The 23,548-nt window shown below is 42.1% G+C and overlaps 1 protein-coding gene across 1 annotated transcript in view; it reads right to left on the bottom strand.

Annotated features, from left to right (window-relative positions):
- PLXDC2 (plexin domain containing 2) overlaps positions 1 to 23,548 on the bottom strand; it is a 696,254-nt gene that overhangs the window by 52,844 nt on the left and 619,862 nt on the right. The window contains exons 10-12 of the mRNA XM_040352492.1: positions 20,883 to 20,943; positions 16,754 to 16,901; positions 6,571 to 6,609 (exon numbers count right to left, since the gene is read on the bottom strand). Of these exons, the coding sequence (XP_040208426.1) occupies positions 6,571 to 6,609; positions 16,754 to 16,901; positions 20,883 to 20,943 (248 nt within the window). The remainder of the gene's footprint in view (positions 1 to 6,570; positions 6,610 to 16,753; positions 16,902 to 20,882; positions 20,944 to 23,548) is intronic.

Raw genomic sequence — 23,548 nt, 5'->3', positions numbered from 1 at the left:
GGTAAAGTCTTGATACAGTTGAGTCACGCTAACTGTTCTCATAAATCATGTTCTCTCACATGAAAGAAAGTCAGATCTTAGCAGCTCTTTTGGTTATTTTATTGATTTCCTCTCTTTGTTTTCCCGACACTGATCAGTTATGTTGAATAATTTAAAGGGCAGATACACTGGGTTACTCATAGACTAAAGACACATGGGGTAATAACGGTTCATTTGTAAAGACGTTTACAGGCAGGGTACACCTTCATGACAAGAACAGATCTAAATATATGCTAAATATGCAAAAACAAAAGCCCATGGGAATTTCATAAGAAACTCCAAACAGAAGAAGAAATATAAAAACACTGAATTTTATTACATAAATATAGAGGGGTAGATCCACAAAGAAATTACGCCGGCGTATCTATCGATACGCCGGTGTAATTTCAAAATCCCTGCGTCGTATCTTTGTTTTGAATCCTCAAAACAAGATCCGACGGCTTCTCGGCTAGATCCGACAGGCGTACGGCGTCGGATCTAAGATGCAATTTTTCGGCGGCCGCCAGGTGGCGTTCCCGTCGTAATCCGCGTCGAGTATGCAAATGAGCTATTTACGGCGATCCACGAACGTACGTCGGCCCGTCGCTTTTTTTTCCGTCGTTTGCGTTTGGCTTTTTCTGGCGTATAGTTAAAGCTGCTATACTGAGGTGTACTCAATGTTAAGTATGGCCGTCCTTCCCGCGTACAATTTTGAATTTTTTACGTTGTTTGCGTAAGTCGTTCGCGAATAGGAATTTGCGTAGAATGACGTCACCGTCGTAAGCATTGGCGGGTTCTGGTTTAATTTCGAGCATGCGCACTGGGATACCCCCAGGGACGGCGCATGCGCAGTTCCAAAAAAACATTCCAAAAAAACGTTGTTTACGTCGGGTCACGACATATTAACATAAAACATTCAAATCATGAATATTCTCAATACATTTTGAGAATCTCAGTTTAATTTGTCAGGAGAACCATTTTTTGACCAGAAATCTATAAAGGAATTATATATTAAAGGTTATTAATCCAATCCACCGATACATTTCACATGTATGATGTGAAACTGGTCCCTTGTGGTTACCGTGGCATTTTGGCCCACTCTTCCACAGCTCTCGGGACAGACACCTTACGGAGACCCTCATGCATTCACTGAATGAGATCCCACTCCCATCCCCTCTTTTTGCAATTTGGTTTGTGTGTATGGACTAGATTTTTTTAATAATGTCAATAAATGTGAAATCTTTGGGGATGCCATAGTTCAGCTATTTACATTTATTATGCTACTGTTGATATGTCAAATACAAATACTTGACAATGTTCATCCTGTTCATCCTTGCACAAAGGAGCAGATACCGGTCCTGCTTATGGGTTAAGGACCTTTTACAGCTCTGCCCAGCTATCCTAGAGTAACTGCCTGTCTCCTGGAATCTCCTCCATGCTCTTGAGACTGTGGTGGGAGACACGGCAAACCTTGTGGCAATGACACATATTGATATGCCATCCTGGAGGAGTTGGACTGCCTGTGCAACCTTTATAGGGTCCAAGTATCGCCTCGTGTTACCAGTAGTGTCACTGACCCTAGCCAAATGCAAAACTAGTGAAAAACAGTCAGAAAAGATGTGTAGGGAAAAAAATGTCAGACACCTCCACCTGAAAAAACATTCCTGTTTTGGAGGTCGTCTCATTGTTGCCCATCTAGTGCAGTGTATAGTTTGAGCAGTGTATATATCATTAGAACAGATGTTAGGAGGGAACATTTTTAAGAGTAATTAGGTTTTGCTTAAAATTCTATTTTAAGTTGACAGAAATTATGATTTCTTAGTTAAAAACCTATCTGCGGCCGCACACTATTGTTCCCTTTTCTATGATGAAAACGGGGGCTGTTAATTTCACGTATGCCACATACATATGAGAGTACAATTGGCAATAAGACTGCAGTAAGTCAGGACAGTTCGAAAAAATGGCTGTGAACTTGTGAACTTGGAATCTGAAAGCTGTGATCAATATCTCCATTTTTCTTTGCTACGGTTTCACTCGATAACCCCTTCTGTGAACAAGGCAACTACATTTGCTCATGCACAGAATAATAGAGTATGTTGCGGTTTGGTTATATGCAGTAAAATGTCCAGTTGTGGATATGGTTTTCTTAAGGTAACCACTAGAAAATCTGAATTTTTTTAGTAAATGGAATGATACAGAATATGAAATTATCTTTGGAAAACAGTTTTTTAACTACTGACAAAAATTGCTCAGATAGTGAACTCTCCACCAGGCCCACAAATATGGAGAAGATATATAGTTTAGCAGGGAATTGTAAGACTAAAAGCCATGCATGTGCTTGGAAAGGTTTTTTGTGATCCATACTATATACAGAGGTCATGAAATGCCTCACCCTTCTCCGAGGTAGAATGCAAAAGTCTCACTGTGCTTTTGAACTAGAGAGGTAACTATCAATCTTTAAAGCTAGCCATAGATGGATCAAAATTGGAATTTGAATCCATCTATAGCAGTTCCCATTTAGCAGAAGTCAATCTAATAATCGACTTCTGTTGAACAGGAATAGGAATTAGCTTCGTATTCGAGTCGAACTCATGTTCGACTCGAACATTGTATGTTCGATCGTTCGTCGAATTATGAAAGTTTTGGGCCGTTCGCACCAAATTCGAGTGGCGTGTCATGGCCCATAACTCACTGCGGCATCGCAGTGCATTGCTGTCTGATGATTGGCCAAGCATGCACTATGACCCGCATGCTTGGTCAATCACAGCTTGCAAAAAACGGAGAGCCCTAATTGGCCAAAGCCATGGTGGCTTTAGCCAATTATGGCTCAGGGGGTTTAGTACACGCCCCATACTATAAAAGGCCGCCTGCAGGTCGGCCTTGTGTAGTGTGTTGCGGTGGTTAAGAAAGAGAAGACAGAGAGAGAGAGAGTATCATTTTTTGTAGGCCTGCCTGACTAGAGCAGGCAGGCTAGTCAGTTAAAGTTACAGTGTGTAGAGGATATATATGCATCCCAGGTGTTGTATATATATTTAAACACTGTATAGTTTAGCTAGATCCGCTCTTCCTAATTTACTGAGAGGCAGGCAGGTGATTGTGCTAGCTGCAGTATTCTCACGTGGTGTACTGCCTGTGTCCTCTGCAGTGTGCTCCTAAAGCTACGTGGTGTGTGTACTGCCCGTGTCCTCTGCAGTGTGCACCTAAAGCTATGAGGTGTATGTACTGCCATTGTCCTCTGCAGTGTGCACCTAAAGCTACGTGGTGTGTGTACTGCCCGTGTCCTCTGCAGTGTGCACCTAAAGCTACATGGTGTGTGTACTGTCTGTGTCTGTGCTATTTTTCTCAATGATTTTCATCCATATTGCAGGGACCAGACATTACATTAAAGCCGCAAGCATTTTTAAATTACTTTTTTCTTATAGTAATCTCATTTTGTGCAGGGACAGTTATAAACACGTGCCACTTCACAGGCATACTATAGACACCCAGCAGGTACGATATTTAAAGGAATTTTTCATTTATTTATTTTTCACTTTCAGCATCATTAAAATCACTGCTCCAGAAAAAACGACTGTTTTTAAAACTTTTTTTTCCATTGATACATGTTCCCTGGGGCAAGACCCGGGTTCTCAAAGATGTTTTACGACAATAACTTGCATATTAGGCTTTAAAATGAGCACTTTTGAAATCGAAAGTTCGAGTCCCATCGATGTCAATGGGGTTCTTAAAGCGGGGTTTCACCCTAAAAGAAAATTCTAACATTGCATGGAGCCGACCTATGAGACCGACAGTATGCTGTTTTTTTGTTTTTTTTTGCGTACATACCATTTTAGGGCTATTTTCACCCCCGGCTTCCCCGCGGGAGTGGGCGTTCCTAATCACAGGCTGTGATTGACGTGCTTCCGACCTGCGCATACTGCACGTCACGAGTTGCCGAAAGAAGCCGAACGTCGGTGAGGTCTCATAGGTCGGCTCCATGCAATGTTAGAATTTTTTTTTAGGGTGAACCCCCGCTTTAATGTTTGCGTGAACGGTCGGTCCGTTCGAAGGTTCTGGTGTTCGGCTCATCCCTAAACAGGAATTTTGGAAAATTGTTATTCAATCAGTGGATGATCAGTGTATTCTGACAGCGGAGACATCCCTCTGTCAGAATACAATAGCACAATGGGAAAGATTCCTTCATACACCTTGCTTAAGAACTAAATAAATATGTACTATCTTGCACTACCTCTTCAATTACATGTATATTATTTAATCACTTAATTCTATTAGGTGGCTGCAAACAAAATGATTGTGTTCCCACACTCCTTAGTTAGAATAGATAAACAAAATTACTAAAACCAGCCTAATGTCTGATTGGCAAAAAAGACTCATCTATGGCAAGCCTAGCTCTTAAGCCCCGGACACATGGGCAGAATATCATCCGAAATCAGCCAGTAAAGTAGAAACCAGCCAACATTTGGCCTGTGTGTACAGGTCCTTATCCAGCAGAAGCTGATCTCACAAACCAGCTTCTGTCGAAGGAGAATGCTGGAAAACCAGCCAATGACTGCTAATGATCGGTGTGTTCTGGCAGGGGGGGCAGAACGTCAATGTGACGTTAAAAAGGGGGTGGTGCCACTGGTGACATACCTGGGTGGCCCTGCCCCTTGCCTATAAGAACTGTCAAAGCAAAAAATCTCCAAGAAACGATACAGTGGATCAGTAGCGATACACATGATTAATGCAGCTAGGCTCTGCATACCTGTCCACTGGAGAGCTGTGAGGTCACCATCTATTAAGGAGTGGGTGACACGCATTGACCACATTTCAGCGATGGAGGAGCTGATATACAACGCACAAGATAGAATTTCCAGATTTACATATATCTGGGATGATTGGCTTAAGTTTCGAGATTCTTCGGCTTACCGTGATCTTACACAGACTGTGAGCTAAAAGCGACTTTGATGCCCAGTCCGGGAAAAAAACGAAAGGTTTGGTGGACCTGCACTGATACCTAGATATAGAAGCCGGAGAGGGTAGTTGGTGGTTTTCCCACCCCCTCTCCCGAATACGTGCATTCAGAATTCCTGTCAATGATTCTCCCCCCCCCCCCTTTTTTTTTTTTTTTTGTTTTCTTCTCTCCCCTCTATTTCCTTTTCCCCCTTCCCCCCCTTACTGATCATCCATTTTATTTTCTCCTTTCTTTAAGTTGTACGGGATCTACTGGTAAGGTTTAGTGAGGAGATAGACCTGCCTTAGGGGTTACTTCTTTCCACTCCTGTAGGGGTTTGGATCTTTTCCGGGAAAGAAGCGATAATGTAAAGATTTAAAATGGATATGGTAGACCCATTGGTCTACATTACCGGGACGAAATTCATGGGAGCTAGTCTAGACTCACATAAGCCTTATTGCCGGGTAGGTTACCTAACTTGTATGTTACATATGTTGCTGCTCATGTTATTTACTGCAGTCCTGATTGGATATTCTAGGAATGCACTATATGTACCTGTGTCCTACATGCAAATGAAGCTCCTTGGTCTGTATGTTTTGACTTATTTCTGATGATGATGCTGAAGATGCCTGTAAAAACTCTTCTTTTTCAATAAAATCTTTATGACACAAAAAAAAAAGAACTGTCAAAGCGCAGAGCAGGCATTTGGGAGGGAGGCCTCCCAAGAGGTGGAGCGTTTTAATTTTCAGGTCTGGTGGGTGTTGTGATTTACATAGAGGGACGCTATTTTGTTATTTTTTTAATAATTGTCAAAAACAGTTTCTTGTGGTTATTACTCTTTGACACTTTTTTTTGTAAATGTACCCCTACCCATTCACATAGGGGGCGTTATCTGGGGGCCCCCTTGTTAAAGGCGGCTTCCAGCTTCCGATAAGCCCCCCTGCCTGCAGACCCCGACAGCCACAGTCCAGGGATGTCGGGTATAGGCCCTTGTTCCCATCAACATGGCACCCATCCCCCATGTCGAGGGCATGTAACATGGTATGGTTCAAGAGGTGACGCTTGTTCGCCCCTCCGCTTTCCTGACCTGCTGGGCTGCATGCTTGGATAAGGGTCTGGTATGGATTTTGGTGGGCCCCTACGCCGTTTAGAAAAAAATTATTCAAATTAATTTCAATGCGGCTTCCCCACTGACAGATGAATGTAAAGAAAAGAATGCAGGCAATTGCCCAGCAACAGAATTTATTTTTTAAAACGGTGTAGGGTCCCCCCTCCCCCAGTCCATACCAGGCTCTTAGGTCTGTTATGGACTTTAAGGGAAACCCTATGCCATTTTTTTTTAGCATTTTTATATTGCTGGGCAATTACTGGCATTCTTTTCTTCACATTGATCTGTCAGTGGGGAAGCCACATTGGAATTCATTTGAAAACAAATACATTAAACTAATTTTTTATGAAAACTAAACTAAACAAATTCCAAAACCAATGTAAACGAATTCCATTATGAAACTAAATTAGTAACATAACAAATCTATCCGAAACAAAACAATTTTTTTTTTTTCGTTCTGCAATCTACACATGTCTACCAGCCATTACAATATCAGCAAACCAAGCCTTACCTCTGTTGTCTTTGAGGTGTAGCGCAATCTTTGTGTCATCTGAAAAAGAAACATGACAGCTATTTGTTATAGGCACAATATAAAGTGGAATCAAATACTGAGTATGTAAACTACAACAATAAACTTTTCTTATTTCCTTTATTTTGATCTGTTAAATATACCAATGACATGTGGTTTTGTTATGTCTGTTTGATAAAAAATTAAAAGACTGGTGCTAGCTTTTTAGTGCATAATTATAAACAATCTCTGTGATTTTATGTGAAGGCCAAGATATTTATATCAAAAAAAGTCCCCAATCACCATACTGTTATATTAATTGTAAAATAATTTTTTCTTCTTTTAATTGAAAAAGTGCTTCTCCACGTGCCCAGGTGAAATATACACTTACCAGATGGCTGCGGCTGATAAGCAGCCTACAAGCCTGATGTATTAAATCCTGTGTATTTGATTGTAGATCTTCTCCATGAAGGTTAAAATACCATCCAGCTTTAAGATGGCACTGTCTTAAAATCCCATTCACTCATATGAGTAAACAAGAACCCAGAAACAAATCATAGTGCAGTATACTTTATTTATAAAGTGGAGTCCAACAAAAATAGTAAAAATACACATTCACATTTTGTGGGTGCCAATAGGGCACCGGCACAACCCACTCGACTGCTATTGTATCCTGCTTCGCCGATCGTGATGCCAGAGCCAGCGTGTATTCCAAGAGCCGGCATACGACGTGGGTAGAAGACTGAATGTGACTCCGGCAGCTCAGTTTCTATGCATTTTTACACAATACGCTTCCTCACGAGTAATTATAATTATGCACTAAAAGATTAGAGCCTGTCTTTTAACTTAATGTCAAGTTGGAAAAGTTTTTACACTTAAAGGGGCAGCTGGGTCTATTCTATTCACACCATTTTATTTACAATATATATATATGTGCAATTATTGGTAATTTTACCCTAACGAGTAACGACAGCGCCTTGCAAGGTTTTTATATCTGTTTGATAAGTGCAAAAAATGTAAAAAGAAAAAAGTCTGCGGATATGGCCAGAAATCCAGTGTTGTTCTGTGCACTTTGCATTATATTTTCAAAACAACGTTATCAGGACCTATGTTACGACTACCTACAAGACACCTCCCTCCTATGGTGTGGTGAAGAGGAGAGGTGTGTGTGTTCTGTAGTCTTGTCCTAGTCCATAGATAGGGTATAGTGAGTGAGCATGGTCCCTCTAGGATTTAAAATATTTTACTACAGACAGGATCATCAGGTAAAAATAAATGAAAAAAGCCTGAAGAAAAAAAAAAAGTAGACTAATGCAGCTTCAATATCCAAGGACTGCTAAGCTGAAATATATTATACTTTTGTTCTTGGGTTTAGATTTACTTTAAAGCCCAACTCCCGGGAAATGTAAAAATTCAATGCAGTAGGGATGTGACCACACTGCAAGGGTTAATTGCTCGTTCAGGTCTAGGGGACATAGAAAAGAAGATCCACCCGTGCTGCTAGACTGATCCCCATGGAGTCTTTCCCCCCAGTGCTCCAGTGGTCTACAGTCCTGATGTCATCAAGATCAAAGCAGGGTCCACAGCCCTGCTTTTGACGTGATGACGCCAAAAGGACAGTCCACCGCTGGAGTGCGAGGGACTGCTATCTGCTGGGGGAGCAGATGATTGAGTAAGTAAAAGTTTTCTCCTCTCCCCTAAACTAGATGCAGTTAACCCTTGCAGTGTGGGCAGTCCCACTGCACGGGAGGATATTCAAATTTACTGGAGTTGGGCTTTAATCTCTATCCCGCCCACCCTGGCATCCCCTTTAAAAGTTCTTAACACCCAGGGGGGTGGACAGAATCGGTTATCATGTAACAAAGATGTGCTGGGGGGGAACAGAAGCGTGCTGGTGCTTGCAAAGCCTTGCTGCAGTGTACAAGGGTGTGCTGGAGGGATACAAAGGATGCTGGGAGGTGCAGAGGTGTGTGTGAGGGGTACGTCCGTTTAGTTTGACACGTCTTCAGTAAGCGTCAAACGAAACGGATGTAGAGGCGTCACCTGGTCACGTACTGAGGTCACCTCCGGTTCCCTTTGGCTCACTGCGGTACAGGGTGGAACGCACGCCAGCGCACACGAGTTGGGACCATCTCCACCAATTTGATTCTATGCCATCCAGCCTCAGTGCCGGGCCTCCTAAAGTAAGCAGCCATTTGGCTTTTTATTTTAAATTTTTTAAGTTCAATAAATGGGATTACACTATTTCGGACCTTATCTTCTTATTTGTATATGCCATCCTGAGTCTCCATGGGTTATGAGGTTGTTCCATTATCTGCTTATTTCATCTGTTAATAGCAAAGTCCAACTTGCTATGAAGCACATTTGACCACTTTTTTCAGTAAAAGGGTCAACTACTTGTGTGAAACAAGGATTGGTGATAAAGCATCAGTGGACAGGAGACATCTCTAACAGAAGAGAATTTCCCTTCCTAGGGGTAGATTTCCTCTCACTTCCTGTTGTCTCCTTCTGTTTGCAAGTAGGAGTCGTTTCTTTACGGTATTACGCTATGGTCCTCTTTTTCATTTTCTGACCATCCGAGACCACAGGCACCACTTCATACATCTTACAGAGGGTCCAGAGGGAGACCTAAAATCCTCAGGTGTGCTGAGATCACTGTAATGGTGACTACATTACCACATTTGGGTTTCTTCCTGGTGGATGAATTTCCTTCTATCCTCTCTCGGTGTCCATTCGGATTTCCTTTCAAGGAATTATCTATCCTGCAAGGACTTAATTCTATTTATTTTTGAAATATCTTGGATGTTACATTCACACAGCGGGACTTTCTTATATTCACTTATTTTTGTCACATTATTTTATTCTATCTTCCAGTGAGAGAATTTTTTCTCATTTCACTATTCAATATTGTATATCTAAGATCTATTATTTTAGATCTTTTTCACTTGTTTTTTTGAGCGCTGTACTATTTTTTACACATGTTTTAGGAATTTTTTGTATCACGATTTTTTGGTACTGGCAGCTTAATATTCATTCATTTATTTTTGGTGTTCATCACTTCATCTTTTTATCTAGCGCAGTGTTTTTCCTTCTGAAAAATTTATTTTCTTGTAGAATCACACCCATTTTAAATGCCCCACCCTTAATTACCCCTTAACGCTTTTCCTCCCATCCCTTTAAGAAGTTTCAGATTCCGGGGGGTGGTGATTGCGGTCATGTGACCACCGCGATTGGCTGTCACAGTGGTCACATGATCAGAATGTTTCTAATTGCAAGAAGCTTTACATAACCCGCTGGTGCACACTCTCAGCACAGCTTTGTTGACACGTTGGTACACATATATGCAGCCTCTTGGCGGGAGGGCACATATATGCGTATGGCCGGCGCAAAGGTGTTTATACGCTCTCTGCCTAAAATGGCTGACAGAAAACAAGAAAAAAAAGGCGTCCCTGAATTTTTTTTGGAAAGGTTGGCAACTATGCAGGAAGGGGGCCCGCTGCAGAACACGTGAAAGGGTCCTGCTGCTAGGACCATAACAAAGAGCCCCACTATGGGGGAAAAGGGTCCTGGAATCAGTAGAAGGGCACCAGGACCAGTGGCAAGGACCTGAGGACCAATGGAAAGGGCCCTTGCATGGGGTCAGGGGGGCACTTCATTGTTTCTACGGGGCCCTGAAGGTTCCAGTTACTCCTCTGTTGCACCGCTTACCCATTCCCCTCTGCCCACTCTGCCATTCACAGAATGTATACTATTACACTCACACAATGCATTGTGTTCTGTGAATATGCAGTGGAATTATGTAATTTAACTGCTCCACTGCCTGCCACAAAATGCATTGTGTTGTGGGAGTGTAGCAATACAAGTTCTATGAATGGTGGAGAAGGCAAGAGAGGGCAGGCAGGTGGCACAGTTTGTCGCAGTAACAGTGGTTTTGCACAGAGCAGCCCAGATCCTCCTCTTCTCAGGTCCCTTGTTCTCCCCTTCCTCCTGCCAAGTGTCCCCACAAAACGTAGCTTGTTATGGGGAAACCCGAGCCAAGCGACAGCTCTGTGTGTCCATTCAGACACAGTGCCATTGTTTGGCCCCGCCCCTCTCTCTCCTGATTGGCTAACCAACTTTGATTGACAGCAGCGGGAACCAATAGTGCTTCTACTGTGTCTCAGCAAATCAGGAGGGGGAGTCCCAGTCTGCCGAGGCACTCGTGCACATTGCTGGATAGAGTTAGGCTCAGATAAAAATTAGGGGAGGGGGGGGTCTGCTGCACACTGAAGGTTTTTTATCTTAATGCATAGAATGCATTAAGATAAAAAGCCTTCTGCCTTTACAACACTTTAACTTACCTATTTTCAGCCCACTTGGGTCACGCGATCCCCTGTGTCAGCCAGTGGCAGCTGCAGGGGAGAAGTGAGTGCTCGCCAATGGCTGGAATACCCAGGAGTGGTGATGTGACATCACCCATCGGCTCCTATGGCCCATCTGTTGTATTTATTGTAAGTTAACAATCATAAAGCGGATATTAGAAGGGTGCTGCGTATATGGTGTGTAGGAGATGTTTAGAAATTAGTAGGTTATTTTTTAAAAGCATACCTTTTGTAATAAAGCACATTACGTAGAAATGGTGGTATATATTCAGTTCAGTGATAAATAGCTAAAATCAACAGTTTTTATATGCCATTCAGTTTCTTAAAATATTCCAAAGGCCACAGCTTCAAAAAAGGAAAATACAGCGTTTCATTGTACTATTTGTCATAGCACACTGTTTATATCAGCTATATTTCCTTTAGTACTGTGCATGGTGTATTAGTTTTATTTACAGCACTGCTAAGCTCTCTTCCATATCATTCTTTTATTGCCAAATGCTTATTGAAAGAGATCTATCAGCTGCCATGAGAATGTTTGTATTTGCTATAAAAGCATAATCTGATCAATGCTCTGTTTGCTTTTATGCTTGGTTGTATGGCATATTCATAATTTAAAAGGCAAAAATAAGACATGCAGGGCTGTAACTATAACAGCTCCACAGTCCTGAAAGCAGCATGACCCTGACTCTCCAGATGTCCACTTTTATTTGCATACATGATGGTGGATACAACCAAGGGTCATAAAGATGGACCAAGCTTCACCAAAGCTCACAGCTCAGTGCCAAAGAGCAGTCTGGCTAGTAAGAGACCAACATTTTCTCTTTATAGTTTAAAGAACTCCAATAAGATCTCCTATATTTCAACTTGCCAATACAGGCAGGTGTAGGCAGGTGCATTTTGTCCTCCCCACTGTAGGTGGAGATTATCAGCTGGCTGCTGTGCAGAAGGGAATGGAAGTTGAGAGGAGCTTATTTCCTCTGAAGCCTCCATAGGTGCCATCAAGGGAGAAACAGTCCAGTTGGATGCTTCTGCACTGGCTGACCCAAGCAGCCATCTTTATTAAGGGCAATGCTAATAAATAGCACTGTCCCACTGCAGTTGGTAAGCATTTGGATAGTGTATGAACAGTATTCCTGCTGACTAGTATGTAGCGCTAGGGAGAGGAGGAATAGTACAAGAATGCCACACCTGGCTCAGCTATCTGGGAATTCTAGAGAGTTGGATCAAGGACCTTCCTATCAGTTCTCTAAAGGCTCCCACACCACTGTTATGCCTATCAGCCACCCTCTTCCCTTAGATGCTGATTGGATAATATAAACCAAATCAGAGTATCTTTCAAGTGAAGTGATTATGTTAAAATACTGCCAACATTTTTAAGAGCTATTGTACGTGGGTTGCCTGTGATATTAAGGTTCCTTTGCCATATTGTCTGGAACTGCTTGCCGCTGTCTTCCACAAGTTATTTGTTACATTATTTATTATTATTATTTATTACAGGCATTTATATAGTGCCATCAATTTACACAGTGCTTTACATACATATTTTACGTTCACATCAGTCTCTGCCCTCATGGAGCTTACAATCTAAGGTCCCTAACTAACATTTATACACTAGGGCCAATTTAGACAGGATCCAATTAACCTACCAACATGTCTTTGGAGGGTTGGAGGAAATCGAAGTACCCAGAGGAAACACATGCAGGCACAGGGAGAACATGCAAACTCCAGGCAGGTAGTGTCGTAGTTGGGATTCAAACCAATGACCCTAGTGCCAACAGACAGAAGTGCTAGCCACTGTGCATCTACTTACACAAATAATAAGTGTGTCACCTTCCTTGGTCTCAGTGTACCTTTATTCTATCTTGGGTACCAAGAAACTGGCCCCGTCCACACCCTGCTCAACTTCTAAGAAAAAATCTAAGCATGGGCAGTGCTACGATTCTAAAATATACAGGTTAATCTTGGTCACCTTGAAGAAACGTGGTGGAGGTTGTACTTAAAGGTGAGTGGTGCTGTTTCCTGTTCCCTGTATCATCTATTTTCTCTCCCTTCACCTCCTTCTTTGCTGTGTTCCTCTCTTGTGTCTCCCCTCCCCTTTATCTTGCTGTAATTCACAGAATTCAGCCATTGGTCAAAACTTTTGGGATTAGAATTAAATTAGCGTTTTTTTCTTTCCCTCTGAAGACGAATTTCATTTTAGTTGTCACCAGAAACTTGTCCTGATTAGAAGATTTCCCTTGCCTTTTTAATCCAATTGAAAAATGGTAAAAGTGAATCTCTTAAATGGAGTCGCAGACAGCAATAAAAATTCTAGCCATATTCTACTATGTCCCAAAAAAACAAAATGGATATAGATATACTGTAAAATAATCATAACTACAGTTTCATAAACATGATGGCTCTTTAATTTACAAAAATATTTACTAAATTCTCAAGATCTCTGAGAAAAATAAATGTAATTATTAGTGGGGGTGTTAATGATGTCCAAGACTAAAAAAAATTCACATCCAAAGCTATATTTTTCATACTGGTAGACACAATTTTTGGAAAGGAGTCTTGAGGCTTTAGTAGAAGACCTGGAGTATATATATGTCCTTCCTGTGAGGGTGTAGCAATTTTTCTGTCTGAGCTCTTCAAACCCAAAGTAGTAATTTGGTATTTTAAGTCCCTGCCTTTAACTGCCATGTTTTAAGCTTAGTTTATATTCTACCTGCGTGTGCAGATGCCCCTTTCATTCAATATATCACTGCCAAAGAGGTAACTCCCAACCAGGGTACATTGGTGTGAAAAGAAGCCAGTAGTATCCAAAACGAAAGAAATGCATGAAGCTTAACAGAGGATAAGCGAAGGGCATGCATGACAAGGTGGAATGCTGTGGGTTAAAATTAGGGGATTTGGTTTTAGACGGCAGTGCTCTTACTTGAATGGACGAGCAGATGGGGTGATGGGAGGAGAGGAGAGATCGTAGTTCAGGGGGAGGATTGAAGGGGACGTCACTTGCAATTTGAAATCGCCCTCCTGCCCACCCTGGTGGCCTGGATTAGTTGATATTTTTAGCCCAAGTGGAAAGGTTAGAGGTTGAGGTCCTTGACGAGGGTCGAAAACATTGGTCGATTGGTGAAAGTATGGAGTCCTCCGGTTGGTCTTGTTCAGTTTTGACTGACCGGGTGTTAGGGTGGTAGGGGTCTGTGGTCAGTTAGTATAGTCCTCAAGGCAGTGTATGGCGGCTGGGGACTGAACTTAGCTTTACAGTATCAAAGACTCCAAAGTTGTGGGTGATGGTGTCGTCAAGGATCTGCAATCATTTTCTTCTTCTTCGATCTGGAGTGTTTATTAATATTCAAGTTTATATTAGATTTTTGATTTAATAAAAGGCCGAACTGGTGTCGTTATTGAAGAATGGGGGGGTGGTATTGATTACTAACGAATAATGTTAATGGGTATATCTGAACTACCTTAGTCATGGTAAGTAATCAGGTTCCTAGAAATGGCTGAATTTTTAGTGGGTCTTTTTTGCTGGAAGGCAGGATTAATATTTCTTTGTCATTAAGTGCATGATATGTCAAGGATAACCCCATCAAGAGCCAAAGTCACTGAAAAGAGTGATGCCTTTCGCTGACAAATTTTGCAAAATTAGAGATATCACTGATATGTTCCTATTAATATGCACCCAAATCACATTGAATAAACTCATTTGCCGCGTACACACGATCGGTCCATCCGATTAAACCGGTCTGATGGACCGTTTTCATCGGTTAACCGATGAAGCTGACTGATGGTCAGTCGTGCCTACACACCATTCGTTAAAAAATTGATCGTGTCAGAACGCGGTGAAGTAAAACACAACGATGTGCTGAAAAAAAGTTCAATGCTTCCAAGCATGCATCGACTTGATTCTGAGCATGCGTGGATTTTTAACCGATGGTTGTGCCTACTAACGATCGTTTTTTTTCTATCGGTTAGGTTTCCATCGGTTAAAATTTAAAACAAGATTTTTTTTGTTAACTATGGATAAATAACCGATGGGGCCCACACATGATCGGTTTGGTCCGATGAAAACGGTCCATCAGATCGTTCTCATCGGTTTGACCGATTGTGTGTACACGGCAATACAGTTGACTGAATGCTAGTAAATCACACTTGTTCCTAGCCAATCTGTTTTATGTATTTTTTTTAGCCCCTAAAATCCAGAAAAACTCACCCAAGTCTGCTGTCACCTGATCTTTGGCATTGGTCACTGGTGATCAATGATACCTCCCTATACTTTCTGTTGATCAGTTGTGAGTCCACTCTTGTTGTGATGTCACAAAAGAAGACTATGGGATCCTGTGATTGACACTTGTGGCATCCATTGGCCAACACCCACATCACCAGCAAACACGTCACCATTGGGCAGCACTCCATGAAGGGCGTCACCAGAAAGTGAGGTGCCCATTGAAGGCCAGACCCTCCCATACTACCTTCTAGAGGAAAACAGTTCTTGGACTGTCACATGACCAGAATTTTAGCCAGGCAACCAGGTTTATATTTGTAGACTTTTTAAATTAATAATAGATTAATCACATTGGAAATAGTGCATTTTTTTGGAGACAAGCTTTAAAATGTATAGCTAGCCAAACAGTTTCTTTGTCATCAATACAGAGAGTTTAGGGAATCCAGCATTTTATGATTATCAGCAGAGCTCTTCTAATGAGGACATCTGTTCTAAAGTCGCGTACACACGATCGGTTTGTCTGATGGAAAAAGACAGATGGACGGTTTTCATCGGACAAACCGATCGTGTGTGGGCCCGTCAGTCTTTTTTCCATCAGTGTAAAAAAATAGAACATGTTTTAAATGTTTCCTATGGATAAAAAAACGATAGGAAATTCCGATCGTCTGTGTGGAACTCCATCGGAGAAAAATCCACGCATGCTCAGAATCAAGTCGACGCATGCTCGGAAGCATTGAACTTCATTTTTTTCCGGCTCGTTGTAGTGTTTTACATCGCCGCGTTATTTTTTGATAGTGTGTATGCAAGACTGATGAAAGTCAGCTTCATCGGATATCCGACGAAAAAATCCATCAGATTTGTTCCCATCAGAAATCCGATCGAGTGTACACGGCTTAAGAGGAATTCTCCTCCATTTTGGAAAGACATCTTCTCACTTCCTGTTAAATGGGTAAATCTCTCCAATTGGTCAAGGAGACTAAAAAAAATCAACACGATTTTAACCCTTCACTTCAATATCCAAAACGAAACAAAAAGGATTTAACTATAGATAACTATACAGGGGGTCCCCTACTTACAAACATCCGACTTACAAACAAATCATACTTACAAATAGAGGGAGACAACAAGAAGTGAGAGGAAATCTACCCCAGGGAAGGGAAATTCTCTACTGTAAAAGTTAATATGGGAAAAAGGTGTCTCCACTGATGCTTTATCACCAATCCTTGCCTCCCTAATAAGCCTAAATTTTCAAAATCCAATTGTTATTGGGACAGAAAGTGAGGTGAAATCTTCTCAACAGGGGCACAGACAGCAAAACAAATGTTACAGGGGTGATAACCCTTCCCTATGTTTTCCAAAAAGCTAAAAAACACTTAAAAAATGTACCTGTTCCGACTTACAAGCAGATTCAACTTAAGAACAAACCTACAGAAATCTTGTTTGCAACCCGGGTACCCCCTGTAGTTACATACAGTAGTTTGTAACGTTGAATATAGACACCAGTCCATCCAATTCAACCTGTGCTTTTGTGTGTGTTTATGTCAATCATAACACTGCCTTACACGGACCTGTGTGAGCTTCACCATTCCAAGAAAAATATTTTCCAACTTACCTTCTGTGGGGAGGCTGCTTGGCAGGTGTGATGTTGTTAGCTTTGCCGTTGTAGTAAAATGTCTGACGGTTGTGCCATGAGGTCCAGAAGTGGTGTGATGTGGGACTTGGGTAGTTGGAAATAAGTCTTCGCATACTTTATCTTTTGACTAATGGAAGAAAAAAAATGAAATAAAAAAGAACTGTCATTACAAATAAGTATATAAATAAATAAATAAATTAGGAAACAAAAGCAAGTTGGGGTTAAATAGACCTCCGATTGATTTTATGTTTACGGAAATAACAAATGTGCTTTCATTCAAGATTGTAAAATGTTTTCACATTTGAAAAGAAATTTCTGCCTTTGCAGCTTCTTCTTTTTTTTTGTATACATACAGTACTGAGCAAAAGTTTTAGGCAGGTGGGAAAAAAATGCTGTAAATTAAGAACGCTTTCAGAAATAGAAGTGGTAATAGTTAATTTGTTTGATCAATTAATCAATGGGAAGTTCATGAACAGAAGCGCAATCCAAATCAAATCATTATTTGGTGTAACCACCCTTTGTCTTAAAAAAATATTTTACTGACAACCTGAAAAATTACAGAACTCCTATTAAAACTAAGACAATCGATATTTAAACAGCATAAACACATGACTGCTGAGGCGCAATGGGCCCAGGCACAATTAACTGTAACATAGAGTCCTGGAAGTGATGGTTTGGCCACCGCAGAGCCCTAATCTAAACATCATTAAGTCTGTCTGGGATTACACACAGAGACAAAAGGATCTGAAGCAGCCTACATCCACAGAAGATCTGTGTTTAGTTCTCCAAGATGTTTGGAACAACCTACCTGCCGAGTTCCTTCAACAACTATGTGCAAGTGTACCTAGAAGAACTAATGCTGTTTTGAAGACAAAGGGTGATTACACCAAATATTGATCTGATTTGGATTTCTCTTCTGTTCATTTACTTTCCATTTTGTTAATTGATAAAAATAAACCATTATCACTTTTATTTCTGAACACATTCTCAATTAAAAAATTTTCACACCTGCTTAAAGTGGTACTAAAGCTTTGTTTTTTTTTGTTTTTAAATAACAAACATGTCATACTTACCTTCACTGTGCAGTTCGTTTTGCACGGGGTGGCCCCGATCCGCCGGTTCTGGGGTCCCTCGGCGGCTCCTCCCCACAATAGATAACCCTCTCTGGGAAGGTCTCTCCCGAGGGGGTTAGCTTACGGGCGCGCTCCAGTGCCATACAATCGGCTTCCATAGCCCCCCGGCGGCCGCGTCATTGGATTTGATTGACAGCAGAGGGAGCCAATGGCTGCGCTGCCATCAATCTATCCAATGACGAGCCGACAAGACCTGGGGAAAGCATCGTGCCCACGGAAATTCGGGGCTCAGGTAAGTAAAACAGGGGCTCGGGAGGGGGGGGCGGTGACTGCAAGGTGCATTAAGGTGAAAAAACACGAAGGTTTACAACCACTTTAAATCCTTTGCAGAGTAATGTATATTTTCATTTATTATTTTATTTAAAGGGACAGCACAACAATGTTTGACAATTCTTGTCTTTCCAGGAAAACATTGTCAGAGAAAAGAAACACAGTCTTTAACTTGGTGTTAAGGATAAATAATGTAAGTTGTGTGTGTGAAATGTATGGTCAATGTCATTATGCGGCATTATGCAGGGTTAAAGAGTTACATTATCTCTCCCTGAACTGTGCTTCCATTATGAATCCATTAGTGGTGAAGAGTTTGAAGTATTCACTTTGAGCCTCCTGTACGGAGCAATGGGTCATACGTGAACGCTTTTAGTCTGGAAAAGGTACAAAAAAGTATACAGCAGTCTCGGAATACAAATGACGCTCTCCAGCATTCGCTAACAACCATTTAGCAAAAACCATCTAATCGTTAATTAGCTCTCAGGCAGAACTCGGCCTTATTTTTATGGACGTCAAAACAAGAAATAATTAGATGTTCATCGATTTCAAGAAACAATGGATTGAATGCAAAGGTGTTCAAAGGGGCAAGTTGTTGAGGAATTACTTATTTTGGAAGCATGTGTCTTATAGATCTTTGTCTTTGTATACATTCTTGTTAAAGCGGGAGCTCACCCGAAATTTTTTTTTAACCTTAGATTAATGCTCATTTTGTCAAGGGGAATCGGGTAGTTTTTTTAAAATCTAAGCAGTACTTACCGTTTTAGAGAGCGATCTTCTCCGCCGCTTCCGGGTATGGGCTTCGGGACTGGGCGTTCCTATTTGATTGACAGGCTTCCGACAGGCTTCCGACGGTCGCATGCATCGCGTCACGAGTAGCCGAAAAAAGCCGAACGTCGGTGCGGCTCTATACGGCGCCTGCACACCGACGTTCGGCTACTTTCGGAAAAACGTGACGCGATGTATGCGACCGTCGGAAGCCTGTCAGAAGACTGTCAATCAAATAGGAACGCCCAGTCCCGCAGCCCATACCCAGAAGCGGCGGAGAAGAACGCTCTCTAAAACGGTAAGTACTGCTTAGATTTTAAAAAAACTACCCGATTCTCCTTGACAAAATGAGCCTCAATCTAATGTTAAAAATTAACTTTTCGGGTGAACCTCCACTTTAAGGAGTTTATTTTCATGAATGTATTAGTAACACTTTTTGTTAGTTTTTATTGTTACAGCCAGAAATCAATCCAAGATAAAAATGAAGAGCCTATATAAAAAAATAAAATAACAAAATCAACTTTGGCTGCAATATTCAGGTTCAATCCAGATTTTTTTTGCATTACTTTTTTCTGCAGCTTGATGTCCTCAGTCTGATGGCCAGCATCATTCAACTCACTTCCTCTGAGCCAAGATCGTCCTGGACCTGCTCCAGCCTGTGACTGGACAGTGAAAGGAGAAGTAGCACAGTAATGAGCTCATCTCTCTGTCACTCTGCTCTCTCCACCAGGTCAGATTCAGGGACCTACACTACTTGTATTTCAAAAGAAAATACATTTAAGGATACGTGTCTTTTATATCTGCATGGGGCTCATCTTTGATAAAAAATAAAGTTGTTGAAATGACTAAATATAATCAATAATTTTTATATGTCCTTATTTATATACAGTAAATACTAAAGCAGAATTCCTAGCAAACATGTATGGTATATGCTTTTTTGCTTACCAAAGTACTATAAATTAAAAGGGTTAGTAAAATATTATTTTTTTTCCTTTAAAATAACAAACATGTTATACTTACCTCCACTGTGCAGTTCGTTTTGCACAGAGTGGCCCCGATCCACGTCTTCTGGGGTCCCTCGGCGGCTGTCTTCGGTTTCCTCCGAAAGTACTGACCACAGTCATGCGAGAGAGCTCGCATGGTGGTGAGTAATTGCGGGCGCGGTCCCGTGATACAGCAAGCGGCCATAGCCACTCACTGTATCACTCGGCCCCGCCCCTCGGCACGCCGCGTTACTGGATGTGATTGACAGCAGCGCCAGCCAATGCCTGGAAGTGAATTCCACATCCGGACCTTACCGCCCTGACAGTGAAACACCCCCTACACATTTTAAGATTAAACCACTTCTCCAATTTCATTGGCCCCGTGTCTTCTTAGACCCCTTTCACACTGGGTTATTTTTAAGGCGCTTTAAGAGCCCTTTCACAGTGCCATCAATGTGATGGGGGAGTTACACTGACTGCCATTGTAATAGAGGAGGCAAGCAGCACTGACCACCAATTTAATGGGGGCATGTTCACAATGTCCCCCAATGTAATGGAGGTGATGGTCTACACTGAACACTAATGTAATGGGGGGGGGGGGGCTACACTGACACCAATGTAAAGCAGAAAGAAGGCACTCCACTGACTACCAATGTAAATGGGGAGGGGGAAACACAGACCACCATTGTAAAGAGTGGGGACTATACTGAACACATATAGGGGGGGTGGGGGGTGGGAAGGACTACACTGACTTACAATGTAACAGAGAGGGGGACTAGACTGACCATCAATGTAATGAAGAAGGGAGGGAAGGAGACTGCACTAATAACAAATGTAGAGGAGGGAGGGGGGCTGCAATAACCACCAATATAACAGGAGGTACTACACTGATCAATGGCAATGGTGCTAAACATGACCGTATCTGGAAAATAAAGAAGATTTTCCGGTTTACATTACCTCATCTGGGCATCCATTTTCTACCCAATCTTGCCGGTGACGATCAAACCCACTTGAACATCTGTAAAAAAAAAAAAAAGGAAATGTAGGATGTAAAGTAGATACCGTATATGCATGAATAAATAAAGACGCTCAGCCAGATTCACGTAGAGCGGCGTACATTTAAGCGGGCGTAGCGCATCTCATATGCGCTACGCCGACGTAACATTGAGAGGCAAGAGCAGTATTCACAAAGCACTTGCTCACAAAGTTACGTCGGTGTAGCGTAAATGGGTCGGCGTAAGCCCTCCTAATTCAAAGTAGCAAGGCAGTGGGCGTGTAGTATTATAATGAATCGTGACCCCATGTGAATGCATGGCCGAATGAACGGCGCATGCGCGCGCATGCTCAGAATCACGTTGCAAATACTCCCTACGATACGACGGCTCAATGCATACGACGTGAACCTAACTTACGCCCAGCCCCATTCACGTACGACTTACGTAAACGACGTAAAATCCGACGGCACTTCCGACGTCCATATCCTAAACGACTTAGACCAGGTGTTTGGTGGTTTAACTTTACGCCGGAAAAACGCCTTACGTAAAACGACGTAGATTACAGCGACGGGCGCAAGTACGTTCGTGAATCGGCGTATCTAGCTCATTCACATATTCGACACGTAAATCAACGGAAGCGCCCCTTGCGGCCAGCGTAAATATGCACCCAAGATACGACGGCGTAGGAGACTTACGTTGGTCGTATCTTGGCAAAATTCAGGCGTATCTCATTTTAAGAATGAGCGCATAGATACGACGGCGCACATTCGGACTTACGTCAGCGTAAGTCTCTGTGAATCAGGGCCACAGTTCCTGATTTATCGGCCTACAATAGCACATATGACCAGAGCTTTTTTTCTCAGAAAATAGGTGCAGGAACACAACCACGTTCAGATTTCAAACAGTAGAAGGGTCTTAAAGGGGCATTAAATATCAGGATTGCATTACATACAGAATACAGAGTTCAGGGGGGGGGGGGTTACACACAGAGTGCAGAGCTGTCACTTGTAAACACAGAAACCAGACTTCTGTGTTTACAAGTGATTGTGGTGAGTAGGCACCAAAGGGTCTGAGCCAGAGGTGGTGGAACTGAGTTCCCCCAAGTTCCCCCTGAAAAAAAGCCCTGCTTATGACATGCCAAAGCTACAAAATAAATAAATGTCCATTTAGCATGCCTGTAGCAATACTTGACACTTATTTTAATGTCCTTTCACGCAGGCTGAACAAATGAATACGGATTCAGGTTACTTCAGTGTGCACATCCGCCTTCAGTTCAGTTTGCACTTAAAGTGGAACTTTGGACTTAAGGGGCCAGATTCACAGAAGGAGTACCCCGGCGTATCTACTGATACACCGGCGTACTTTCAAATTTGCTGCATCGTATCTTTAGTTTGAATATTCAAACCAAGATACAACGGCTTCTGACTTCGATCCGACAGGCGTACGGCTTCGTACGCCTTCGGATCGTAGGTGCAATACTTCGGCGCCCGCTGGGTGGAGTTTGCGTCATTTTCCGTGTTGGGTATGCAAATTAGCTTTTTCCGGCGATCCACGAAGGTACGCGCGGCCGTCGCATTCTCTTACATCGTCGCTAGTCGGCTTTTCCCGGCGTATAGTTAAAGCTGCTATTATGTGGCGTATAGATAGACTTGCCATGTTAAAGTATGGCCGTCGTTCCCGCGTCAAATTTAATTTTTTTGCGTTAGTCGTCCGTGAATAGGAAAGGACGTAACTCACGTCGAAGTTGAAAACATGACGTCGGTGCGACGTCATTTTGCGCAAAGCACTGCGGGAAAATTTCAAAACGGAGCATGCGCAGTATGTTAGGCGCGGGAGTGCGCCTAATTGCAGTACTACTCTTATTGGGGCACCCAAAGGTGTCCCAGGCCTTTTACAATCCTATAGTGTAAACTGAAAAAAAAATTGCTGTGGGCACCACTAAAGTGTTTGGGTTTGGCTTGGTGAAAAGGTGGCAACCCTAGTGCACCCGATGAAGAGGAGGGGCCTGGAGTGCCCGCGGGGGACCCCAGAAAAAGAGAATCAGGGCTGCTCTGTGCAAAACCATTGTACAGTCCAGGTAAGTATAGGCATGTTTGTTATTTTAATGCAAAAAAAATAAAAAATTCACAACCACTTTAAGGATTTCAGCATCTCTTTATTTCAAAACAGTATACTGCGTCTCCGTAAGACTGGAAATGTAAATTTCTGCTAACCACACTGCTTCAAAGTTGTTATTTTCTTTATATAGGAAGAGCATTTTAGTTTCCCCAACGGCTAATACACCTTATCAAAGAATATCATGCACAGATAATTGAACGGATAAGGAGGAATAGTACATGAGCACAGCAGGGAGAACTATAGAAGCGTATATGAACTAATAACACATCCATAACCGGATATGAGGTGCAGTGATACAAGGTAATATTTCCCATGGTACCAGGCTAATATTCCAGAAAACATATAACCTGTAATGATAAACTCAGACCTTTCTTTCATTTATATAGGAACAGCATAAAGGCATTCAGTAGCCACTGAGCATTGAAAGAGAAATCCTCAATTGTTATACACACTGCCTGGATCTTTCTAGGATCCTGCTATTACAATGAAATGTGATATCGGTTATACTGT

Source organism: Rana temporaria, chromosome 5, assembly GCF_905171775.1.
Source record: "Rana temporaria chromosome 5, aRanTem1.1, whole genome shotgun sequence".
NCBI classification, from domain to species: Eukaryota; Metazoa; Chordata; class Amphibia; order Anura; family Ranidae; genus Rana; species Rana temporaria.
This window is presented reverse-complemented; position numbering and strand designations above follow the sequence as displayed.